At 39.2% G+C, this 18,710-nt stretch overlaps 1 protein-coding gene across 1 annotated transcript in view; it reads left to right on the top strand.

Annotated features, from left to right (window-relative positions):
- The first annotated feature begins 1,854 nt into the window (after positions 1-1,854).
- LONRF2 (LON peptidase N-terminal domain and ring finger 2) overlaps positions 1,855-18,710 on the top strand; it is a 39,585-nt gene continuing 22,729 nt past the window's right edge. Inside the window, exons 1-2 of the mRNA XM_017511728.2 lie at positions 1,855-2,683; positions 14,580-14,698. Coding sequence (XP_017367217.1) covers positions 2,005-2,683; positions 14,580-14,698 — 798 coding nt within the window. The 5' untranslated portion in view covers positions 1,855-2,004. The remainder of the gene's footprint in view (positions 2,684-14,579; positions 14,699-18,710) is intronic.

Here is an 18,710-nt window from a genome sequence, read left to right as displayed (position 1 = left end):
GTTTAAATCTGCCATCTTGTTATTTGTTCTCTATTTGTTTTATCTAATTGTTTCCTTCCTTTTTATGCCTTCTTTTGGATTAATAGTTTTTGGTTTTTTGGGTTTTTTTTTTTGTAACAATTTCATTTAATCTCTATAGGCTTTTAAACGATAGCTCTTTGTGTTATTTAGGAGGTTGCTTTAGGGTTTAGAGTACACATCCTTAGTTCATTACAGTCTTTCTTAAGGTGACATTATGCCATTTGACATATAGCATTAGAACCTTACAACAGTATCCTGCCATTTCTCTTCTGCCTGCCTTTGTGCTAGTTATGTGATACATTTTACTTCTACATGTTATAAACCTCACAACACATTAATATTTTTCCTTTAAACACTTCTTCCTCTCAGCAGGCATATTGCCAGCAAGCTTCTTTCTGTTCTCTTGCTAGAAATTTGTCTAAAATAAGAACAAATAGGATCTGAGATCATAAGGTTCCATAACCTTTACTGTATGATCTGTGCTCTGAAGCTCTTTCCTCATTGCTTCCTGATTGTTAGTTGTGAATTTGCTGGATAGATCACCTTCAAATATAAGTGAATTGTTATTTAACAAAGAAATCAGATAAAATCCAAACAGTGATTGAAAAAGAGAATTTGAAATAATTCAGTAATGAAAAAGAGACCCGAACAGTAGACTGTTATCAATTAAATTAAGGAGACAGCTGGGGGAAATCCTTCACGGAAAGGGAGGTGGGTACTCTGCATTTGTTTATTGTAGAACTAGAAGGCTGACCAAAAGTTGCCTCGTTTTCCCTTTTAGGAACTGGTCTAAAATATTCTCTCACTTAATGAGGCATTTCTCCTTTCCCAAAGCCAGATGCGGTCGGGGTATTTTATATTTTCTTTAGCCAGTAGTTTTAGATGTAGAAAATCCTCTCCAATCTTTTTTTTAAAAATCTTCTTGAAATATGGATAGTAGTATGAATTCTAGAATATCGTAATGCATTTTAATGTACTCAAATATAGGATAAAACATACTGCGACAGGAAGAAGGGAACAGGCTACATAGGAGAAATTCTGAACCTGGTTAATGCGCACAGAGGATTTTAATTTAATCCTTGCTTGTACACCAACGGAGCGTTTAACTCCCTCTCTCCAGCAACTGCTGTCTGCAGTACTCCATGTTAAGGCACACTTTCTATTTCTATTCCAATTCTTTTAATTAGAATTCTATTTCTAATTCGATTTCTGCTTTCTAATCAAGGGCACAATACAATTGCCCATTTCTCAAATCCCTCCTCCTCCCGACATCTGGTTGTCTTGGCCCTCCACGTTCTTCTGTTAAAATGAGTTCTAAAATGCCTCAGCCTAGAGTTTCGTTAAGAGAAGCTCGCTGAGGGCGGGGGTCTCTGGGTGCCCACTTCAGCCTCCCCAGTCATTTAGGACAATTTCCTAAGTCGAAGCTAGAGACGCGTGATTCTTTGGTGACTTTTCCTGGGTTCTCGCTTAAGCAGAGCCACAGGTTGTGGGAGAGACCAGGCCTCCGGGAAAGCGCAGGTGCCGCGGTGCGCGCGCGCGAGCAGCCGGCAGCCAAAGCCACCTGCTCACAGGGCCCACGCACCTCCGCAGGGAGGCGGAGGACGCGCGTGCAATCGCGCAAGGGCCCCCAGGAGAGGGGGAAAGCATCGGAGGAGACGCAGAGCTGGAGCGAGGTCACCGTGTTCCCGCAGCGACCTGGGTTACCTCAGCCCACGGGGCTGTGAGGCTCCCGCCCCCGAGCGCTTGCGACCCTGCGGAGCCGGCCGCCCACGCCGCGGTGAGGACGCTGCCCGAGCCGGGCGCCCGCCCCCGCCCACGACTTCAGCGGCTCGCAGCGCGCCGCCCCCAGACGCGCGTGGCTGCTGGCGAAGGCTGAGACCGCGCTCCCGCCGGCCAGTTTGCGGCAGCGGCAGCGGCAGCAGCAGCGCATCCTCCCTGCTCCGCGCCTTCGCTCCGGACTCGCGTCGTCGAAGCCCCGCGGTGATGAGCCCCGAGCCCGTCCCGCCGCCGCCGCCGCCCCAGTGCCCCGGCTGCGACCGCGCGGAGCCGATCGCCCAGCGCTGGGAGGAGGGCGACGAGGCCTTCAGCGCGGGCGAGTACGAGATGGCAGCCGAGCTCTTCCGCTCCTTGCTGGCCGGGCTGGCGCAACCGGACCGCGGCCTGTGCCTGAGGCTGGGGGACGCGCTGGCCCGCGCCGGCCGCCTCCCCGAGGCCCTGGGCGCGTTCCGTGGCGCCGCGCGGCTCGGGGCGCTGCGGCCGGAGGAACTAGAGGAGCTGGCGGGCGGCCTGGTGCGCGCCGTAGACCTGCGCGAGCGGCCGCCGTCCGCTGAGAACCAGGGCTGCGAGCCGGAGGCGCCTGCGGAGGGAGGGCCGGCCCCGGCGCCCCGCACTCCCCGCGACCTACTCGGCTGCCCGCGCTGCCGGCGGCTGCTGTACAGGCCAGTGACGCTGCCCTGCGGGCTCACGGTTTGCAAGCGCTGCGTGGAGCCGGGGCCCGCGCGGCCTCAGGCGCGGCGCGTGAACGTGGTGCTGTGCGGCCTGCTGGAGAGGTGCTTCCCGGCCGAGTGCAGGGTGCGCAGGCTGGCGGGCCTGGCGCGGAGCCTGCAGCGCCAGCAGCAGCCCGAGGCCGCGCTGCTCAGGTGCGACCAGGCCCTGGAGCTGGGTGAGTCGGCTATGGGGCAGGCCCGCCTCCCCGACACCTGTCGGGTCCAGCAGCGGAGCGGGGAGCTGACCGGTGGAGGCGACAGGCTTTGGGCTTTCGCGCGCTTTGTCCAAGCTTAGGGGTCGCTTTGCTTCCTAACGATGGGAAAGTGAAAGATGGGGCGGCCACACCGTGCAGCGATGGTGGTCGCTGTCAGAGGCCACGTGCACCCCACTGGGTTTGTCTTTTCCAGGATGTTGATAAGTTTCTCGCGGCCCCTGGAGCAGCTCCGTAAGGGCCTGTAATTGCCTTTCGGCCCCTTCTGTGCTGTTGGGGAGTGGGAGGATGACGAAGTATTTTTGCCCATCCTGAAGGAAAATGCACGTAGCTGACTGACACACTGGAGGCGCAGAACGGGGTGCCTTGTGCTGGGGCAGGATTTGCTTTGGGTTTCAGCTAGTATAGCCAGGACGGAACCCCTTCCACTCGGCTGTCATCACGTCACATGCTTAGGCTCCAGCCTGCTCTCTGTCTCCAAGGCCATCATTAGATGTCATGGCGTATTTAACTTACTAGATAGTTACACTGACTAGTGTGTGTCGTTTTTAATTATTCATTCACTCATTCCCTTATTTATCTTAGGCCTAAGGCCAGCAACAGACATTCTCCTGCCTTCACCCAACCACCACCTGTTAACTCTATTAAACTAAAAAGAACAAACTTCTGTCATCGTTTTGGCTTTGGCATATTGAGTATGCGCTCTGTTAGCAGGTGTTTTGGGCAGTGTGAGGAGAACGGTTTGCTTTCTGGTTTCGCTGGTTTTATAACATAGGGTATATGTGATTTAAAGCACTAGCCAAGAAGACTTGTTGAATCTCTTGTTACTAAAAGAATCTTCCAGCATGCTACAGGCAATACGCATGGTAGTTTAAAGTTAAGGTTAAGGTTTTCTCTTTTAGGAGGCACAGATTACAAACTGACTAGCATTCAGCTTTGTCTTACAAAAAAAAAAATGATCTAGTAATTAAGCAAGTGTTCAATGTCTGTATCTAATTGGGATATTCTCTGCTGGAATAGCACACTTAACTCAGCTTATGTAACAAGTATTCTGGTTTTTGCAACCAACATATCCATACTTTAAGAGGCATATTTTTGAGTTTTCTACTAATTTAGGTATTGATGGTGTTAGAGCTGCACTATCCAATAGAACTATTGTGTAAGCCACACATAATTCGAAATTTTCTTGTAGCTACATTAAAAAGGAGGGGGAAAAAGCAGATGAAATTTATTTTAGCAATTTTTAACCCTGTGCATCCAAAATATTATTTCAACATGCCTTCAATCTTAAAATATAATTGAGATTTTACTTTTTTTAAACTAAGCCTTTCAAATTCACTATATATTTGGCATTCACTGCACTACCCAATTCCAACCCAAATTTTCATTGGAAATAACTTCATCTATATTTAGATGTTGGAGAAGATGTGGAAAAATGAAAACTGCAATATTCATATGCTGCTGATGGGACTGCAAATTATACCCCTGAAAATTATTTGGTAGTAGCTACAGATGTTAAGCTTATCCTTGGCTAATCGTTTCAAAGAGGTATATGCATATGTGTCCAGGAAAAATGTGCAAGTAGGTGCAAGATTGTATATCATTGTTAGAGATACCCCAAAAGTTCAAACAACCCAAATGTGCAGTAAGAGCAGAAGGAGTGAATATATGATTGTGTCTTCTTAGCATACTATACAGAAAGAAAATAAACCAACTACAGTTACAAACTACAGTGTGGACAGATCTCACAAACATAATGTTACGTGAAAGAAGTCAGACTCAAGCGTTTTTACTCTCTGATCCTATTTATCTGTGAGTCCAAACAGACAAAATTACTATAGTATGTTAGAAGTAAGGACAGTGGTTACCTTGGGTGGATGAAAAGGAAGTAGTGATTGTGAGGAAGTATGAGAGGGATCTGTGGGGTCGTGGTGATGTTCTGTTTCTTGACTCAGAGGATGGTTACACAAGTGTGTTTACTTCGCAATAGTTCATTGAATTATATACTTATATTTTTAGCTTTTCTGTGTATGTATTAGACCTAATTTAAATATGTTTTTTAAATAGACTATTTCAGTTAATTCATATGAGAACTTATATAGAACCCATTCAATATATTCATTATTCAAAGGTTAATATAAAATTTTATAAAAACGTTTAGTTTCACAATAGCTCCAAAAGAGGTTTTGTTGTAGTAAAAAATACGTAATAAAAGTTCAAAGATGTTTGGAATCAAAAATACCTGTATTTAGATCCAAGCTCTGACTTTTTTTTTTTTCTGAGACAGAGTCTCGCTCTGTCGCCCAGGCTGGAGTGCAGTGTCATGATCTCGGCTCACTGCAACCTTTGCCTCCTGGGTTTGAGAGCGATTGTCGTGCCTCAGCTTCTCAAGTAGCTGGGATTATAGACATGCACCATCACGCCTGGTAATTTTTTTTGTATTTTTGGTAGAGACGAGTTTCACTATGTTGACCAGGCTGATTTCCAACTGCTGTCTTCACATGATCTGCCTGCATCAGCCTCCCAAAGTGCTGGGATTACAGGCATAAGCTACTGCACCTGACCTCTTAACGCTTATTTATGTGACCTTAGCCAAGTGTGGTAGTCATTAGTGCTGTTCTTCAAGTATGTATATCTCTATACCTTCCCCGGACAAGACAGGATTGCACTTCCTGGTCCACTTGTGGTTAGGTGGAGCCATGTGACTACTTTTGGCCAACAAGTTATTAGTGGAATTTAAAATGACTAGTATGTATGTTAAAAGAAGTAAATGAATGTATGAAAATATAAAACATTCAATAGACAGTTTTCTGTTAAAAAAAAAAAAAGAACCAAATGGATATTCTGGAAATTCAAAATACAATATCTGAAGTTGAGAATTAATTAGATTTGTTCCAAACCAGATGGGACACATCAGAAGTCTGAATGAGAAAACTCAGAAGCAAGTCAGCAGAAAATATCCAAACTGAATCACAGAAAAAGAATAAAAGAGAGCATGAGAGTTATGTGAGACACAGACAAAACTTCCAACAACTATGAAATTGGAATCCTGGAAGAAGAGAGAGGGGAAGGGCAAGAGAAATATTTAAAGAAAAAAGTAATTGGGAATTTTCCAAATCTGATGAGAAACTTTAAATCACTGAATCAAAAAGTTCACAAAGCCCAACAGGGTGGACACAAGTTGGACACAAGTGCATACACAAACATATACACAAAACCCATCCAAGTACAGTCAAGTTCCTGAAAATCAAAGATAAAGAGAATTTAAATGCAGTTAGAGAAGACAGGACATACTTCCTTCAAAGGAATCATAGCAAGACTGACAGTTGGCTTTTAAACAAAATTATTAAAGCTAGAAGATAAGGGAATAATGTCTTTAAAGTGCTGAAAGAAAAAAAACCTAGCTGGAATTCTTTACCATTTTTCACAAATGAAGACAAAATCAAGGTACTTTAAACCAAAGAAATAAATCAAGCTAAATGATTTTATTGCCATCAGAATTGCATTTCATGATATACTGAGGGGAAGTCTTTGGGCTAAAGGAAAATTATCCATATTTCGGAAGCATGGAACTAATGGACAGAGTAAAGAGTGCTAGAAGGTGTAACAATATAAGACAATATTGACTGTTTCAAGTAACAATAATAATGTCTTGTAGTATTTGTAACATACATAAAAGTGAACAATATGGCAATAGAACAAAGCCAGAATGGATAAATACAGTTAAATTGTTGTATGGTTTGTACACTTTTTTGGAGGTAGTAAAAGTACTCATTTAAAGCAGACTGCTAAATCAGATTTGTATATTCTACTTTCTTGGGTAACCGCCAACAGGACAATGAAAGAAGGTAAAATTAGAAAGCTATAGTGGAATAGCAAAGTAATACTTGATTAATCCAAAAGAAAATGAGAGGGAAGAATAGAGCAGCAGAGAATGAATGGGACAACTAGAAAAGAAACAGAAAAATGGCAATTTAATTTACATTAAATGTGAATACCTGAATTTTCCATTTAAGAACTAAATATTGGCAGACTGTATTAAGTGAAGTATAGCTACATGCTGTTTACATATGAGGTAAACTTTAGATGTAAGAACACAAAAAAGGTTAAAATTAGTAGGATGGCAACTCATACTATGCATAGGCTGACCAAAAAAAAAAAAAAAAAAGCCTGATAGGGCAAAATGACTATTCTTTAAGGCAAGGACTATCGGAAGAAATACAGACACTTATGATGAATGGGTCAGTTCAACAGAAAAAAAGTATAATAATATTCCTAAATTCTTATGTACCTAAAAACAGGTGTACACACACACGCAGAGAGAACAAAAAGAGACAAAAGGCGAAATAATGGGAGATTTTGAACAAAGCTTTTAGTAACTAATAAAGTAAGAATTGAAAAATAGGTAAGGATATAGATGCAACATACTTCAGCACTTGGATTTAATTAATATGTGTCACTACATATAACCATTGCAAAAATACCAGCCATTTAGGCTCCCATGACCATAGGCAGGGCACTGGAGTTGGCCTGTGGTTGTGTTTGCCAACTCCTGGGTTAGGCCATGAAAGAAGTGGAAATAAATATTAAAATATTGAAATCAGTATATGTTCTTTAAACACTGTGGGCTTAAGCTAAAATTAAATAGCAGATAAACAGAATATCTTCAAATATTTGGAAATTAAGCAACATATTTTTATCTAATGGTGGATAAAATGAATCACAAAAATTAGAAAGTTTTCTAATTATTAGAAATTTTTCTGATTTAGCTGAATGATAATGAAAATACAAATATCAAACACTTATGGGATGCAATGCAACTGTGCTTAAGAGGGAAACTTATTGTTTTAAGTGCCTATACTACAAAAGAATAGCTGATAGTCAGTAATCTCTAGGCTTCCTTTTCAAGATGCTAGAAAAAGAAAAGCAAATAGAATCCAAAGAGTATATAAAGAAGAAAAAAGGAGTCAACATCTGTGAAAGACAGGAAAAATACAGTCCAATGTTTCTTATATTTGCAAAAATCCTAAACAAAATATTAGCAAACCGAATCCACTGGTATTCTTAAAGAACCATCACATCATGATCAAGCAGGTTAAGTTTTGTTTTATCCTTGAAAGTCAAGGAATGTAATTCACCATCTTTACCGAAAAAAGAAAAATTATATGATGCATGTTAGTATCGCTCAGGAAACTATAAATAAAAAGGAACTTTCTTAATTTGTTAGAAGTCTACAAAAATGAGATGGCAGCTATCATAATTAATGTTAAAATAGTGTTTTCCCACTGAATGAGAAGGTAACAATGTTCTGTTGTCATTGCCATTCAGCATTGCACTGGAGATTCTAGCTAGCTATGTATTAAGACTAGAAAAATAAAAGATTTTTAAAAACTATCATTTTTGTAGATGACATGGTGTACATAGAAACTCCAGAAGAATGTATGAACTATTAGAAACTATAAATGATTTATCCAGATTGCTGACTACAAGGTTAATATAGAAGTACCAAAGATAACTATATACTTAGCAAAAAGCAAATAGAAAACAAAATTTTAAAACAATTTATATAAAGAAATTCCTTGGAATAAATCCTGAAATATCTGAAAGATGTTTAATACCTCTACACAGAAAATTTCATTTCAATACACTGAAAATATGAAACATTTCCAAGAGAAATAAAGCAGACTTAAATGGATGGATATGTCATTTTTTCATGGATTGCAAAACTCTATTGGCAAGATGTCAGTTCTCTGTTGATTGAATGGTAAATTCAGTGCAGTCTCAGAGAAAATCCTAGCCAATGTTTCTGATGGAAATTGATGAATGGCCAAGGCAATGATGAAGAAAAACAGCAAAGCTGGAGGATTTACACTGGCAGATACCAATACTTACTATAATGATGCAGTAATTAGGACAGCATTTTATTGGCTCAAAGATAAACACATTGAAACTGGCTCTCACATATACAGTGTCTTGATTTACTACAAAGATGCCAATGGAATTCAATGGGGGAAAATTCCGTGGGGAAAAAAGAGTCAGTTGCTTTTCTCTATGGAAAACAAATGAACCTGAATGCCTAGCTCACATCATAAAACCAAATTACAATTAAACATCTAGGAGTCATAGGAGACTGTTTCCATGGGCCTGGAGTAGGCAGTTATTTCTTAAATAAGATACAAAAAGCATAGCTATGAAACTTTTGTTCCACACCCCCAAAAGAGTGAGAAGGTGACGAGTATACAAATATCTTACTGAGACCATGCAGAATAAATAATGCCTGTGATTCCAAAAGAAAAGCCAATCTGTCTAAACACAGTAAGTGCTCACTTAACACCATCGACAGAAAACTACGGCTTCAGCTGAAACTACGTGATACGCAAAGAGTTAAGCAGATGCTTTATAAAACTAGATCTCAAACTGAGCAATTAACATCTAAAAGACTGTGCAACATAATTAGTGATCAAATGCAAATTAAGATGAAAATAAGTTAGTACATACCCACCAGAGTAGCTGAAATGAAAAGAACTGGCAATACTTAGTTTTTATTTGAAGGAATTGGAACTCTTAAATTACTGGCAGAAGCACAAGTTTGTACAAGAACTCAAGAAATATGTTTGGTAGCACCTGCTAGCGCTAAACACATACAACCTCTGATACGGCACTTCCACTTTTGAGTATATTCTAGATAAAAATGAATGCTTACGTCCATCAGAATATGTGTACAGGAATGTTCATTGCAGTTTTATTTATATATGCCAGAAACTTTTGGGGAACAGTCTAAATGTTCATCACTAGTAGAATGAGTAAATAAGTCATACAGTGTAATATTACACAGCAATTTTTAAATTTTATTTAAACATTAATTTAAAATATTACTGAGATATAACAATATGAATGAATCTCACAGAATGATAATTTAATGAGAAGTCAGATGCAAAAATGTACAGTCCATTTATAAATATCCATGTATAGAAGTTAGAAAACAGGAAGAAGGAATCCATAGTGATAGAGGTGAGAATGGCGGTTACCTTTAGCAGGGGCACACTAAGTGGGATATTGCTCAAGGGAACCTTTCTAAGCCCTGGGAATGATCTGTATGGTGATTGCATGGGTATGTATATAAAGGTTCAAGATATATACCTAAGATTTGTGGACTTGACTCGGTAAGTCTCCCATCAATTTGAATAAATAGGCTATGAGAAGTATTGCCATTCATTCTGTCTATCCACAGGGAACGCTACTCTGTTTTTATTGCTTTATGTGTCCGTTCATTTAACTTGTTTGTTTGTTTGTTATTTGAAACAGGGTCTCGCTCTGTTGCCCAGGCTGGAGTGCAGTGGCACAATCTTGGCTCACTGCAACCTCCTCCTCCCAGGTTCAAATGATTCTTGTGCCTCAGCATCCCGAGTAGCTGGAATTACAGGCACGTGCCACCACACCTGGCTAATTTTTTACTTTTAGTAGAGATGGTGTCTTGCCATGTTGGCCAGGCTGTTCTCAAACTTCTGACCTCAAGTGACCCGCCCACCTTGGCCTCCCAAAGTGTTGGGAATTAAAGACGTGAGCCACCACACCCGGCTCATTTAACTAATTTAAAATAACATACAGTTCTCCATTTCTCACCACTGCACACATTTGACAGATTTTATAGCAGTAACCCTAGCTCCTAGTACAACAGGGGTTACAGTTGGAAAACAGCCTTTGATCAACCCTAAACACAAACATGGTACATATCTCTTCTTTTCCTCACAAAGCCTGGGTCTTAGGCTGCTCCTGCTCTCTTGTGTCTTTTCCCCATAGAGGGGTTAATTGGCAAACCTACTGAAATTTTATGTCATTTCTTTGGAAAGTACATATGTACATTTTTCTTCCATATTTTCTCTACACAAAGACTTTTAATTTGCACTTCTTCTTCCACTTATTTTTGAGTGGCCCTTGAATAATTCCTTTAGCTTTGTTAAGCCTAAGGTTTAATGCTTAGAAAATGTGTAGGCATTTATTTTATGTGTTTTAAAAGACTAAATTGTGAAGTGCTGACCGCATAAATGTATCACCAAATGGTAGAAGTCAACAAAGAAGACAGTTTGATTCATTCAGTGTCTAGATGAGAAGTGATTGTTTCTTGACCTTTTGGCTAATATCAAGTATAGATGGAAAGTGAATTTTTTTTCCTTTTTTTTTTTAAAAAAAGAGGTCTCACTCTGTCACCCAGGCTGTAGTGCAATGGTACAATCTTGGCTCACTGCAACCTCCACCTCCGGGGTTCAAGCAGTTCTCCTGCCTCAACCTCCCCAGTAGCTGGGATAACAGGCACACACCACTATGCCCGGCTAACTTTTGGTATTTTTGTGGAGACGGCGTTTCACTGTGTTGCCCAGGCTGGTTGCAAACTCCTAATCTCACGTGATCTACCCTCCTCAACTTCCCAGAATGCTGGGATTACAGGTGTGAGCCACCGCACCTGGCAGGGAAGTGAATTTTATGAAATTTGGACTTCAGTTAAAGCAGCCTTTAGACTGTGAGGAGTAGAAACTTAAATGCATTTATTAGAAAAGAATGATTAAAAATAAATGTAAGTGAAATGTATTTTTAACACTGGAAACTTTATGAAGATTAGTTAAGCTAACAAAGATAGTGTAAGCAAAGGAATAATGAACAAGATATTGGCAAAACAGAAAAAAATGAGCTAACAGGTCAGAAACTAGTTCATTACAAAGACCATTAAGGAACAAATATTTGGCAAATATGTTGAAGAAAAAAGCAAAGCATAAATACCATTAGGAATAAAGAATAATAATTGCAGATATAAAAGGATATTTTAAAATAAGATTTAAAAACTTATATAAAAAGACAATTTTAAGGAAAATACAAATTATCAAAATTTATCCATGAGAAAGTAAAAGCCTGACATGAACCAGTTAAAAAATTGAAATGCTCCTCAGGGATTCTCTTCTGCTGAAAAGGCACTAAGGTCAAGCAAGTCCTTACAGCTTTCAATGATTAATTTCCATCTTATTTCAGATCATAGAAAAATGTGGGAAGATTTTCATCTCGTGTAATAAGGTTAGTATAATCTCGACCCCAAAATCAGGTAAAGCTTACACAAGAAAAAAAATATATAGGCCAGTCTTACATATGCATATAGATGTCAAAATCCTAATTAAATTTCTCAGTGTTTTGAGTCCAGCAGTGTAATAGGAGTTAAGCTCAAGAAGAGCTCATACTAGGACCGTAAGGATAATTCAGCACTAGACAAATCTTTCAGAGTAATTCACAACAGGTTGAAAGAGATAGACTATATGTAATCTCTCAGATGCTGAAAGCAGTCTATAAAATTCAACACCTACACTTGTTATAAAGTCCTTATTGAAAACTAGGAACAGGAGAGAAATCACCTAACTTGATAAATATTTTCTCTCAGAAACTTAAAAGAAACAGATTTTATTTTTAAACATTAGACACATGCTTTTTAAGTTCAAGAATAAGAGAACATGCTATCACTATTATTGCAGTATTAGAGTGTGAGGAAATAGGAGGCACAATATGTAACTACTAGAATGAAAAAGAGCGAATTGCACCTGACATTCTTGTTTAAAACACTCAAGAGAATTCACTGGAAGATTGAACTAATAACCTTTAGCCAAATGGAAACAGGATACGAGATCTCCATTCTCACACAGATTTGCAGCGGACCTAGTTCCCAAGCCTAAAAACCTGTAGTTCCAGGAGCACCTTTTTTTTTTTTTTTTTTTTTTTTTTTTTTTTTTTTTTTTTTTTTTTTTTTTTTTTTTTTTTTTTTTTTTTTTTAGATTTCCAAAAATCTCCAAAGGAGAATTATATATTTCAAAATGCATTTAACTGTGCGATTGAGGCACTTTCACCAATCTTTTAGTTGGAAATAACCCAATAACATGTTAAAAAGGCAGATACCATGCGGAGAATCTAATAGAATTCTATAATGTCTTCCTGGCAATTAAAATGCTGAATTTAAAATCATATGAATTGATACCAGCATTTCACAGTTACTATGTGCATTTCAAAGATGAAATACATAAAATCTCACGTTAGATCGTATTAACAGATGAACATTTTCAGTTGTTTTGATGATAGGAAACACTAACGTGGAAACTTAATTAAGAAAAATGTTATTCCCCAAACAAGAATTCCATTCTTCTCATTAGTTGATCTGTATTACAAAAAAGTACTTAAATTGTTACTGTTACCATATTTTAAATTGCATCAATAAGAAATCTGTGAAAATTTGTTTTCCTTCTTGTTAAACAAGTATCTATATAATATCCTTCAGTTTGCCTCTTAGTCTGCAAAACCTAAAATATTTACTATCTGGTCTGTTACAGAAAAAAAGTGCTGCCTTCTGTAGCCAGTTGTCCATACCCGGCAATGTCTCTTTTAATAATTCACATTGTATTGTTTCATTCTTGTTGTTTCTTTCCCCTTCTGCTTTTTTTCTTGTTGTACCTTCTCTATATTACACATACGTGGTGATGACACATTTATAAGTAGTTACTGCTCATCATGTCTTGATGTAATATCTTTATGCATAAGTTCTTTGGTACACACTTGCTCAGTTACCTACATAAACTAAAAGGAGGCTACTAGCATTTGGAAAGGACCAAGTGGGTAGTTTGAAAACGAATCAAGGTGGAGGGTTTGGAGGAAACTGAAAACATATATGATGTAGAGGTCTGAGAACACATCTTAAGAGCTCAGAAAATTTGTTGATGAACTAAAATGCATAGCTGTAGCCCTCCTACGAGGATCATAGATGGGTATAGGTAGAGTAAGCTAAGCCCTTCGGTGTGGGAAATGGCTGTGATACTTCTGCCTTCCTGAGGTCTGGCCTCCTGCCTTTTCCATGGGACCCTGCCAAGTCAATATTTCATAGACTACAAGTCAGCTCAAAGAGAGAGCCAGTCTTGGCTTCTGTGTAGGTGGACTTATGTCTGTAGCAGCATGTGAGTCATTATCAGGATCTCTGCTGTTGAGGAATGGAGAGAAAGGATTTTTTTTCCTTTCTCCCCTTAAGAGAATATATGCTAGGTACAATTATGGGGACAAATCAACATCTACCAAGTTGTGTAGAAGAACAAATTATGGTCCAGGCCTGTTGGCTCATGCCTGTAATCCCAGCACTTTGGGAGGCCAAGGCAAGTGGATCACCTGAGGTCAGGAGTTTTAGACCAGTCTGGCCAACATAGTGAAACTCTCTCTCTATTAAGAATACATAAAATTAGCCGGGTGTGGTGGCACACACCTGTAATCCCAGCTACTCAGGAGGCTGAGGCAGGAGAATCACTTGAACCTGGGAGGCCGAGGTTGCAGTGAGCCGAGATTGCACCACTGCACTCCAGCCTGGACATCAGAGCAAGACTTTGCCTCAAAAAAAAAAGAAAAAAAGAAGAAGAAGAAAGAAAATTATGTTTTACTTTTCTGTTTCTTAAACATGAATTTCCTTGCATACTTTCACAAAAGTTATTTTAAATCTCTTTTAAAAATACCTAGGTATAGCAGTAAGAGGATTCATCAGTTGCTGAGTTTATTACTGGAGATGATGATGTAGCTTGTGTGTGTGTAGGAATACTCAGTGGCGGTCTGTTTTTAGCCCTGTTATCTTCTTCCTGTTTTCCTGAGAGGCATTGTCTAAAATATACTTATCAAACAACTAAACTCTAAATATGATTGGAGGGAGGAATTCTTTCTTATTTTTTCTTTATACTTATTTTGTATTGTATTGTATTTATACTTCATACATCTATATGTATTTATATGTAATGACATTAAGATTACTTGTTTTTAAATGCAGTCATTTTTATTGATTTGCATTCCTCCTGTATTTCAGTTCCTGATGATAATTCATTATTGCTGCTGCGGGCAGAGTTATATTTGATCACGAAGAACTATGAGCAAGCTCTCCAGGATGCCAGCACAGTTTGTCAGAATGAACCTCTCTTGATTAAGGTATTTGTATTTATTAGTCTTGGAGATAATCAATATAAAGTTTATAGGATTTTCTTAAAAATTAAAGTAAGATTATTGTGATCAGGTACCTGTAGATAACATGCATTTCCCTCAAATTACTGTACCTACATTTAGCAATCCACTTCATAAAGCAACCTAATTTAAAAGACTAAATCTCCAACTGGATTTAGCTGAGAAACACTAATGTTGATTACACTTAATAGATATTTAACTGAATAATATGCTCTCTACATTGAAAAAATATATAAACAAAGTCATCAAATTTTATAAAGTTATAAGTGAAGAGAAAATATTCAAAATTACAACGTAAATAGGAAGATCACTTAATGATCATGATTAGCTGTTGGGTTCTCATATGCATATGAGCAAATCAATGCTTTTGGTAAAGGGGTTAACATTTTGTGTACATTTTACACTAATTTTAGTCTCTGTGCTTTGATTGGAAAGGTTTAATATTTCTGTCTCTCAGGACAAAAAATGAACTTTGCTGATCTGAGAATGATAGCTTAAGTTGTACTTGAAGAAGTTTAAGAAGCCAAAGAATAAAAGCTTTTTCATGAATCTTTGAATTTTAAAGTGTTAAAGAACTTGTGATGAAATTAACAGCTAGAGCATGCTCTATTAGTCAGTTAATAACTAAAAATATTTATTCTGCTATATTACTTTATATCATCTTTGCCTTAGAAACATTAAAGAGACAATAAACCAGGTTAGTAGTCAGGCTCTGGGAAGCCTGCCCTTCTTCCCTCCCGTCTTTTAAAACAAATGTTTTCAGATTAGCCTGAGTGTCAAGTTCAATCTGGGGTAAGCCCAACAATGGGAGCAGATGTTTGTTGGACTAAGTTCAGAAATCTATGTTGTTGCTTGTTTGCTTTCCTAAAACAAAATCTGGACTTCTACTTCAAATGCCTTTTCTCATATGCCTTCACCCATTCTTTAAAATTATGTTTTTAATTGGCAAACAAAAATTTGTATATATTTATCGTGTAATATGTTGATCTGAAATATGTATACACTAAGAAATGGGAAAATCAAGTTAATTAACATGCATTACCTCACATACCATTTTTTGGTGAGAACACTTAAAATCTATCCTCTCAGCAGTTTTCAAAAATACAATACGTTGTTACTAACCATAGTCAACATATTTTATTGCAATAGATCTCTTGAACTGATTTCTCCTGTTTAGCTGAAATTTTGTATTTTTTGACCAACATCTCCCCAGTTCTTGCCTGCCTCCCTTCTTCTAAGGTAATTTCTATCAGTAATGATCAAGCCTTAGTTATTATTAATTATAACTATTCTTTCTGACTAACAGCCCTGCGTTGCCCTCTGAAGCTAGATTCCTCTCCATAGTATTATTCGTTGAGCTAAAAACTTGACAGTATGTCTCTGACAAAACATAGACTTAATTCCTACAGAAACACATGGCTTGTTGTAATTTTTTTTTTTTTTTTTTTTTTTTTTTTTTTTTTTTTTTTTTTTTTTTTTTTTGAAATGGAGTCTTACTCTGTCGACAGGCGCCAGGCTGGAGTGCAGTGGCACAGTCTTGGCTCACTGCAACCTCCACCTCCCGCGTTCAAGCAATTCACCTGCCTCAGCCTCCTGAGTAGCTGGGTCTACAGGCATGTACCACCACGCCCAGCTAATTTTTTTTGTATTTTTAGTAGAGACAGGGTTTCACTATGTTGGCCAGGATGGTCTGGATCTCTTGACCTCGTGATCCGCCCTTCTCGGCCTCCCAAAATGCTGGGATTACAGGCATGAGCCACCGCACCTGGCCTATTGTAACTTTTTAAGGGAGGCAGCAAATGACTATTTAGTGTTGGTGATGGTGGTCATATCTGCAGGGTTTATTGCAAATCTGTGGACCTCAGTTCTTGACAGATGCCCAGTGAAGAGCAGCTTCAGCCAAAACATAGTTTAGTAAGTTTAAGATAGTAAAACACAAATTCTTAGTGTATTATTATAACTAAGGATTAGGGAAGAAGTGCTACTGGAAGATAAGTTAAGGAAATGGGAAGTCAGTTGACTGAGGGGAAGACTGACTAAGGTGGCTGAGTGTGGTCAAGCTGAGATGGAAGCTGGTTTAGAATCAGGCACTTTGAGAAGTCCTTTTAGATTCTGAGGGGAGGTGGGGATGTTACAGCAGTGTGTCTTATTCAAGCAAAACTGCCCTTTCAAGCAGCTAGTCATGGCTAATATTCATCATGGCTAATGAGTCAAAGCTTTTGGAGCAACTGGAGATAAGCCACTCCCAGCAAAATATTTGCCCATTTGCATAAATAGATATAGGCACATGATCAGTTTGAGCTTATCCAAACATCAAACCTGTAAGACTTAAAATTACATAAAAGCCAGTTAATTCAGTTAACAAACATTTACTGATACACTGTGGTATCAAAAATGCAAATCTTGATTGAGATTCTGTGCACATGTATGAAATACTTGAAACTTTATGTGAAGTTCTCTGTACATATAATACAGTATTCTTTCAGAAGTTTTGATAATCAAAGCAAATTTAGACACTACTGAAACATGAAAGTTGGGGACTTTTACAAGGCCTGAAAGGGGCCCTAGGAACTTCGTATTCATAATTTTGTACTCTTCCTGACCAGGTGCAGTGCCTCATGGCTGTAATCCCAGCACTTTGGGAGGCTGAGGCAGAAGGATCACTTGAGGTCAGGAGTTCAAGACCAGCCTGGCCAATATGGTGAAACCCTGTCTCTACTAAAAATACATACACACACACACACACACACACACACACACACACACACACTAGCCAGGCGTGGTGATGCACACCAATAACACCAGCTAATCAGGAGGCTGAGGCAGGAGAATCACTTGAACCTGGAAGGTGGAGGTTGTAGTGAGCCGAGATCGCGCCACTTCACTCTAGCCTCGGTGACAGTGAGACTCCATCTCAAAAAATAATAATAATAACAATTTTGAACTTTTCCTTAAACAGACTTTCCAAATTATGTAAGATTAAGGCTCCACAAAAATTGAATCTGCTCTTACGAAAGGAGAATAAGATAATTAGTAAAACTTCACATTTATTATAAATGTAAAGTCCCATAGAGGAATCGTTGATTGTCTGAAGTGTATTTGAGACTTCAGGGAGCTCAGGGATGAAACCGATGATTTGTTGTCTAAAATACTCATCATGTGTTTTGAAATGGCTGTTCTTCTAGAGAGCTGCAAGGTAAGGGATGTGATGAATAGACACTTAGCAAATGTTAGGAGAGATGTTGGTGCTGGAGATGGAGCCTGGGCACCATCAGCACGGTCATGGTATTTAAACAGTGGAGAGAGAAGTCTGGTAAGCTAGGACCTGAAAATGGGCCTTTACATTTACCCATTAGTGGCTACCAATGTTCTGGAGCATTTTTAGTACAGAAATAATTAAAATGATGGCAACAGGGGTTGTGGTTTACCTCTAGTAACGGTGAAGGAGTGAAGTGGTCATGTGAACCCAGAGGGGAAAACAGTTATAAAAACTGGATTAAAAAAAATACATTGTAAAGCATCGGAAAACAGAAGCTGGAGCAGAGTTTCTAAAAAACCTGCACATGAAAGGGATAAGAACTGTGTGGGGGTTTTTTGTTCGTTCTTTTATTTTTGTCTTTTTGGCCCCTGAGTTCTGTCTGTCTCCACAGCTGCAGCTGCAAGAAGACAGTAGTGGGACAAACACTCAGCATCACCACCTAAAAGTACCAGGAGTTCAGAGTTCTAACAGAACAGCTGGAAATTAGGGGAATCCCTAAAAGCAGAGAAATCCCAGAGCAGATGATTCCCAGCTCTGACCAAATCCTGGCTTATTACCAAATTTCATAGGCATTTGGGAGAACCACAAGACTTAAAAAGGAGCTGTGGAAGTTGGGCGCAGTGGCTCACGCCTGTAATCCCAGCACTTTCAGAGGCCGAGGCTGGTGGATCACAAGGTCAGGAGTTTGAGACTGGCCTGGCCAATATGGTGAAACTCAAT

Source organism: Cebus imitator, unplaced genomic scaffold, assembly GCF_001604975.1.
Source record: "Cebus imitator isolate Cc_AM_T3 unplaced genomic scaffold, Cebus_imitator-1.0 Scaffold450, whole genome shotgun sequence".
Classification (NCBI taxonomy): Eukaryota; Metazoa; Chordata; class Mammalia; order Primates; family Cebidae; genus Cebus; species Cebus imitator.
Note: the sequence above shows the minus strand (reverse complement) of the source record. Positions and strands in the feature narration are given on the sequence as shown.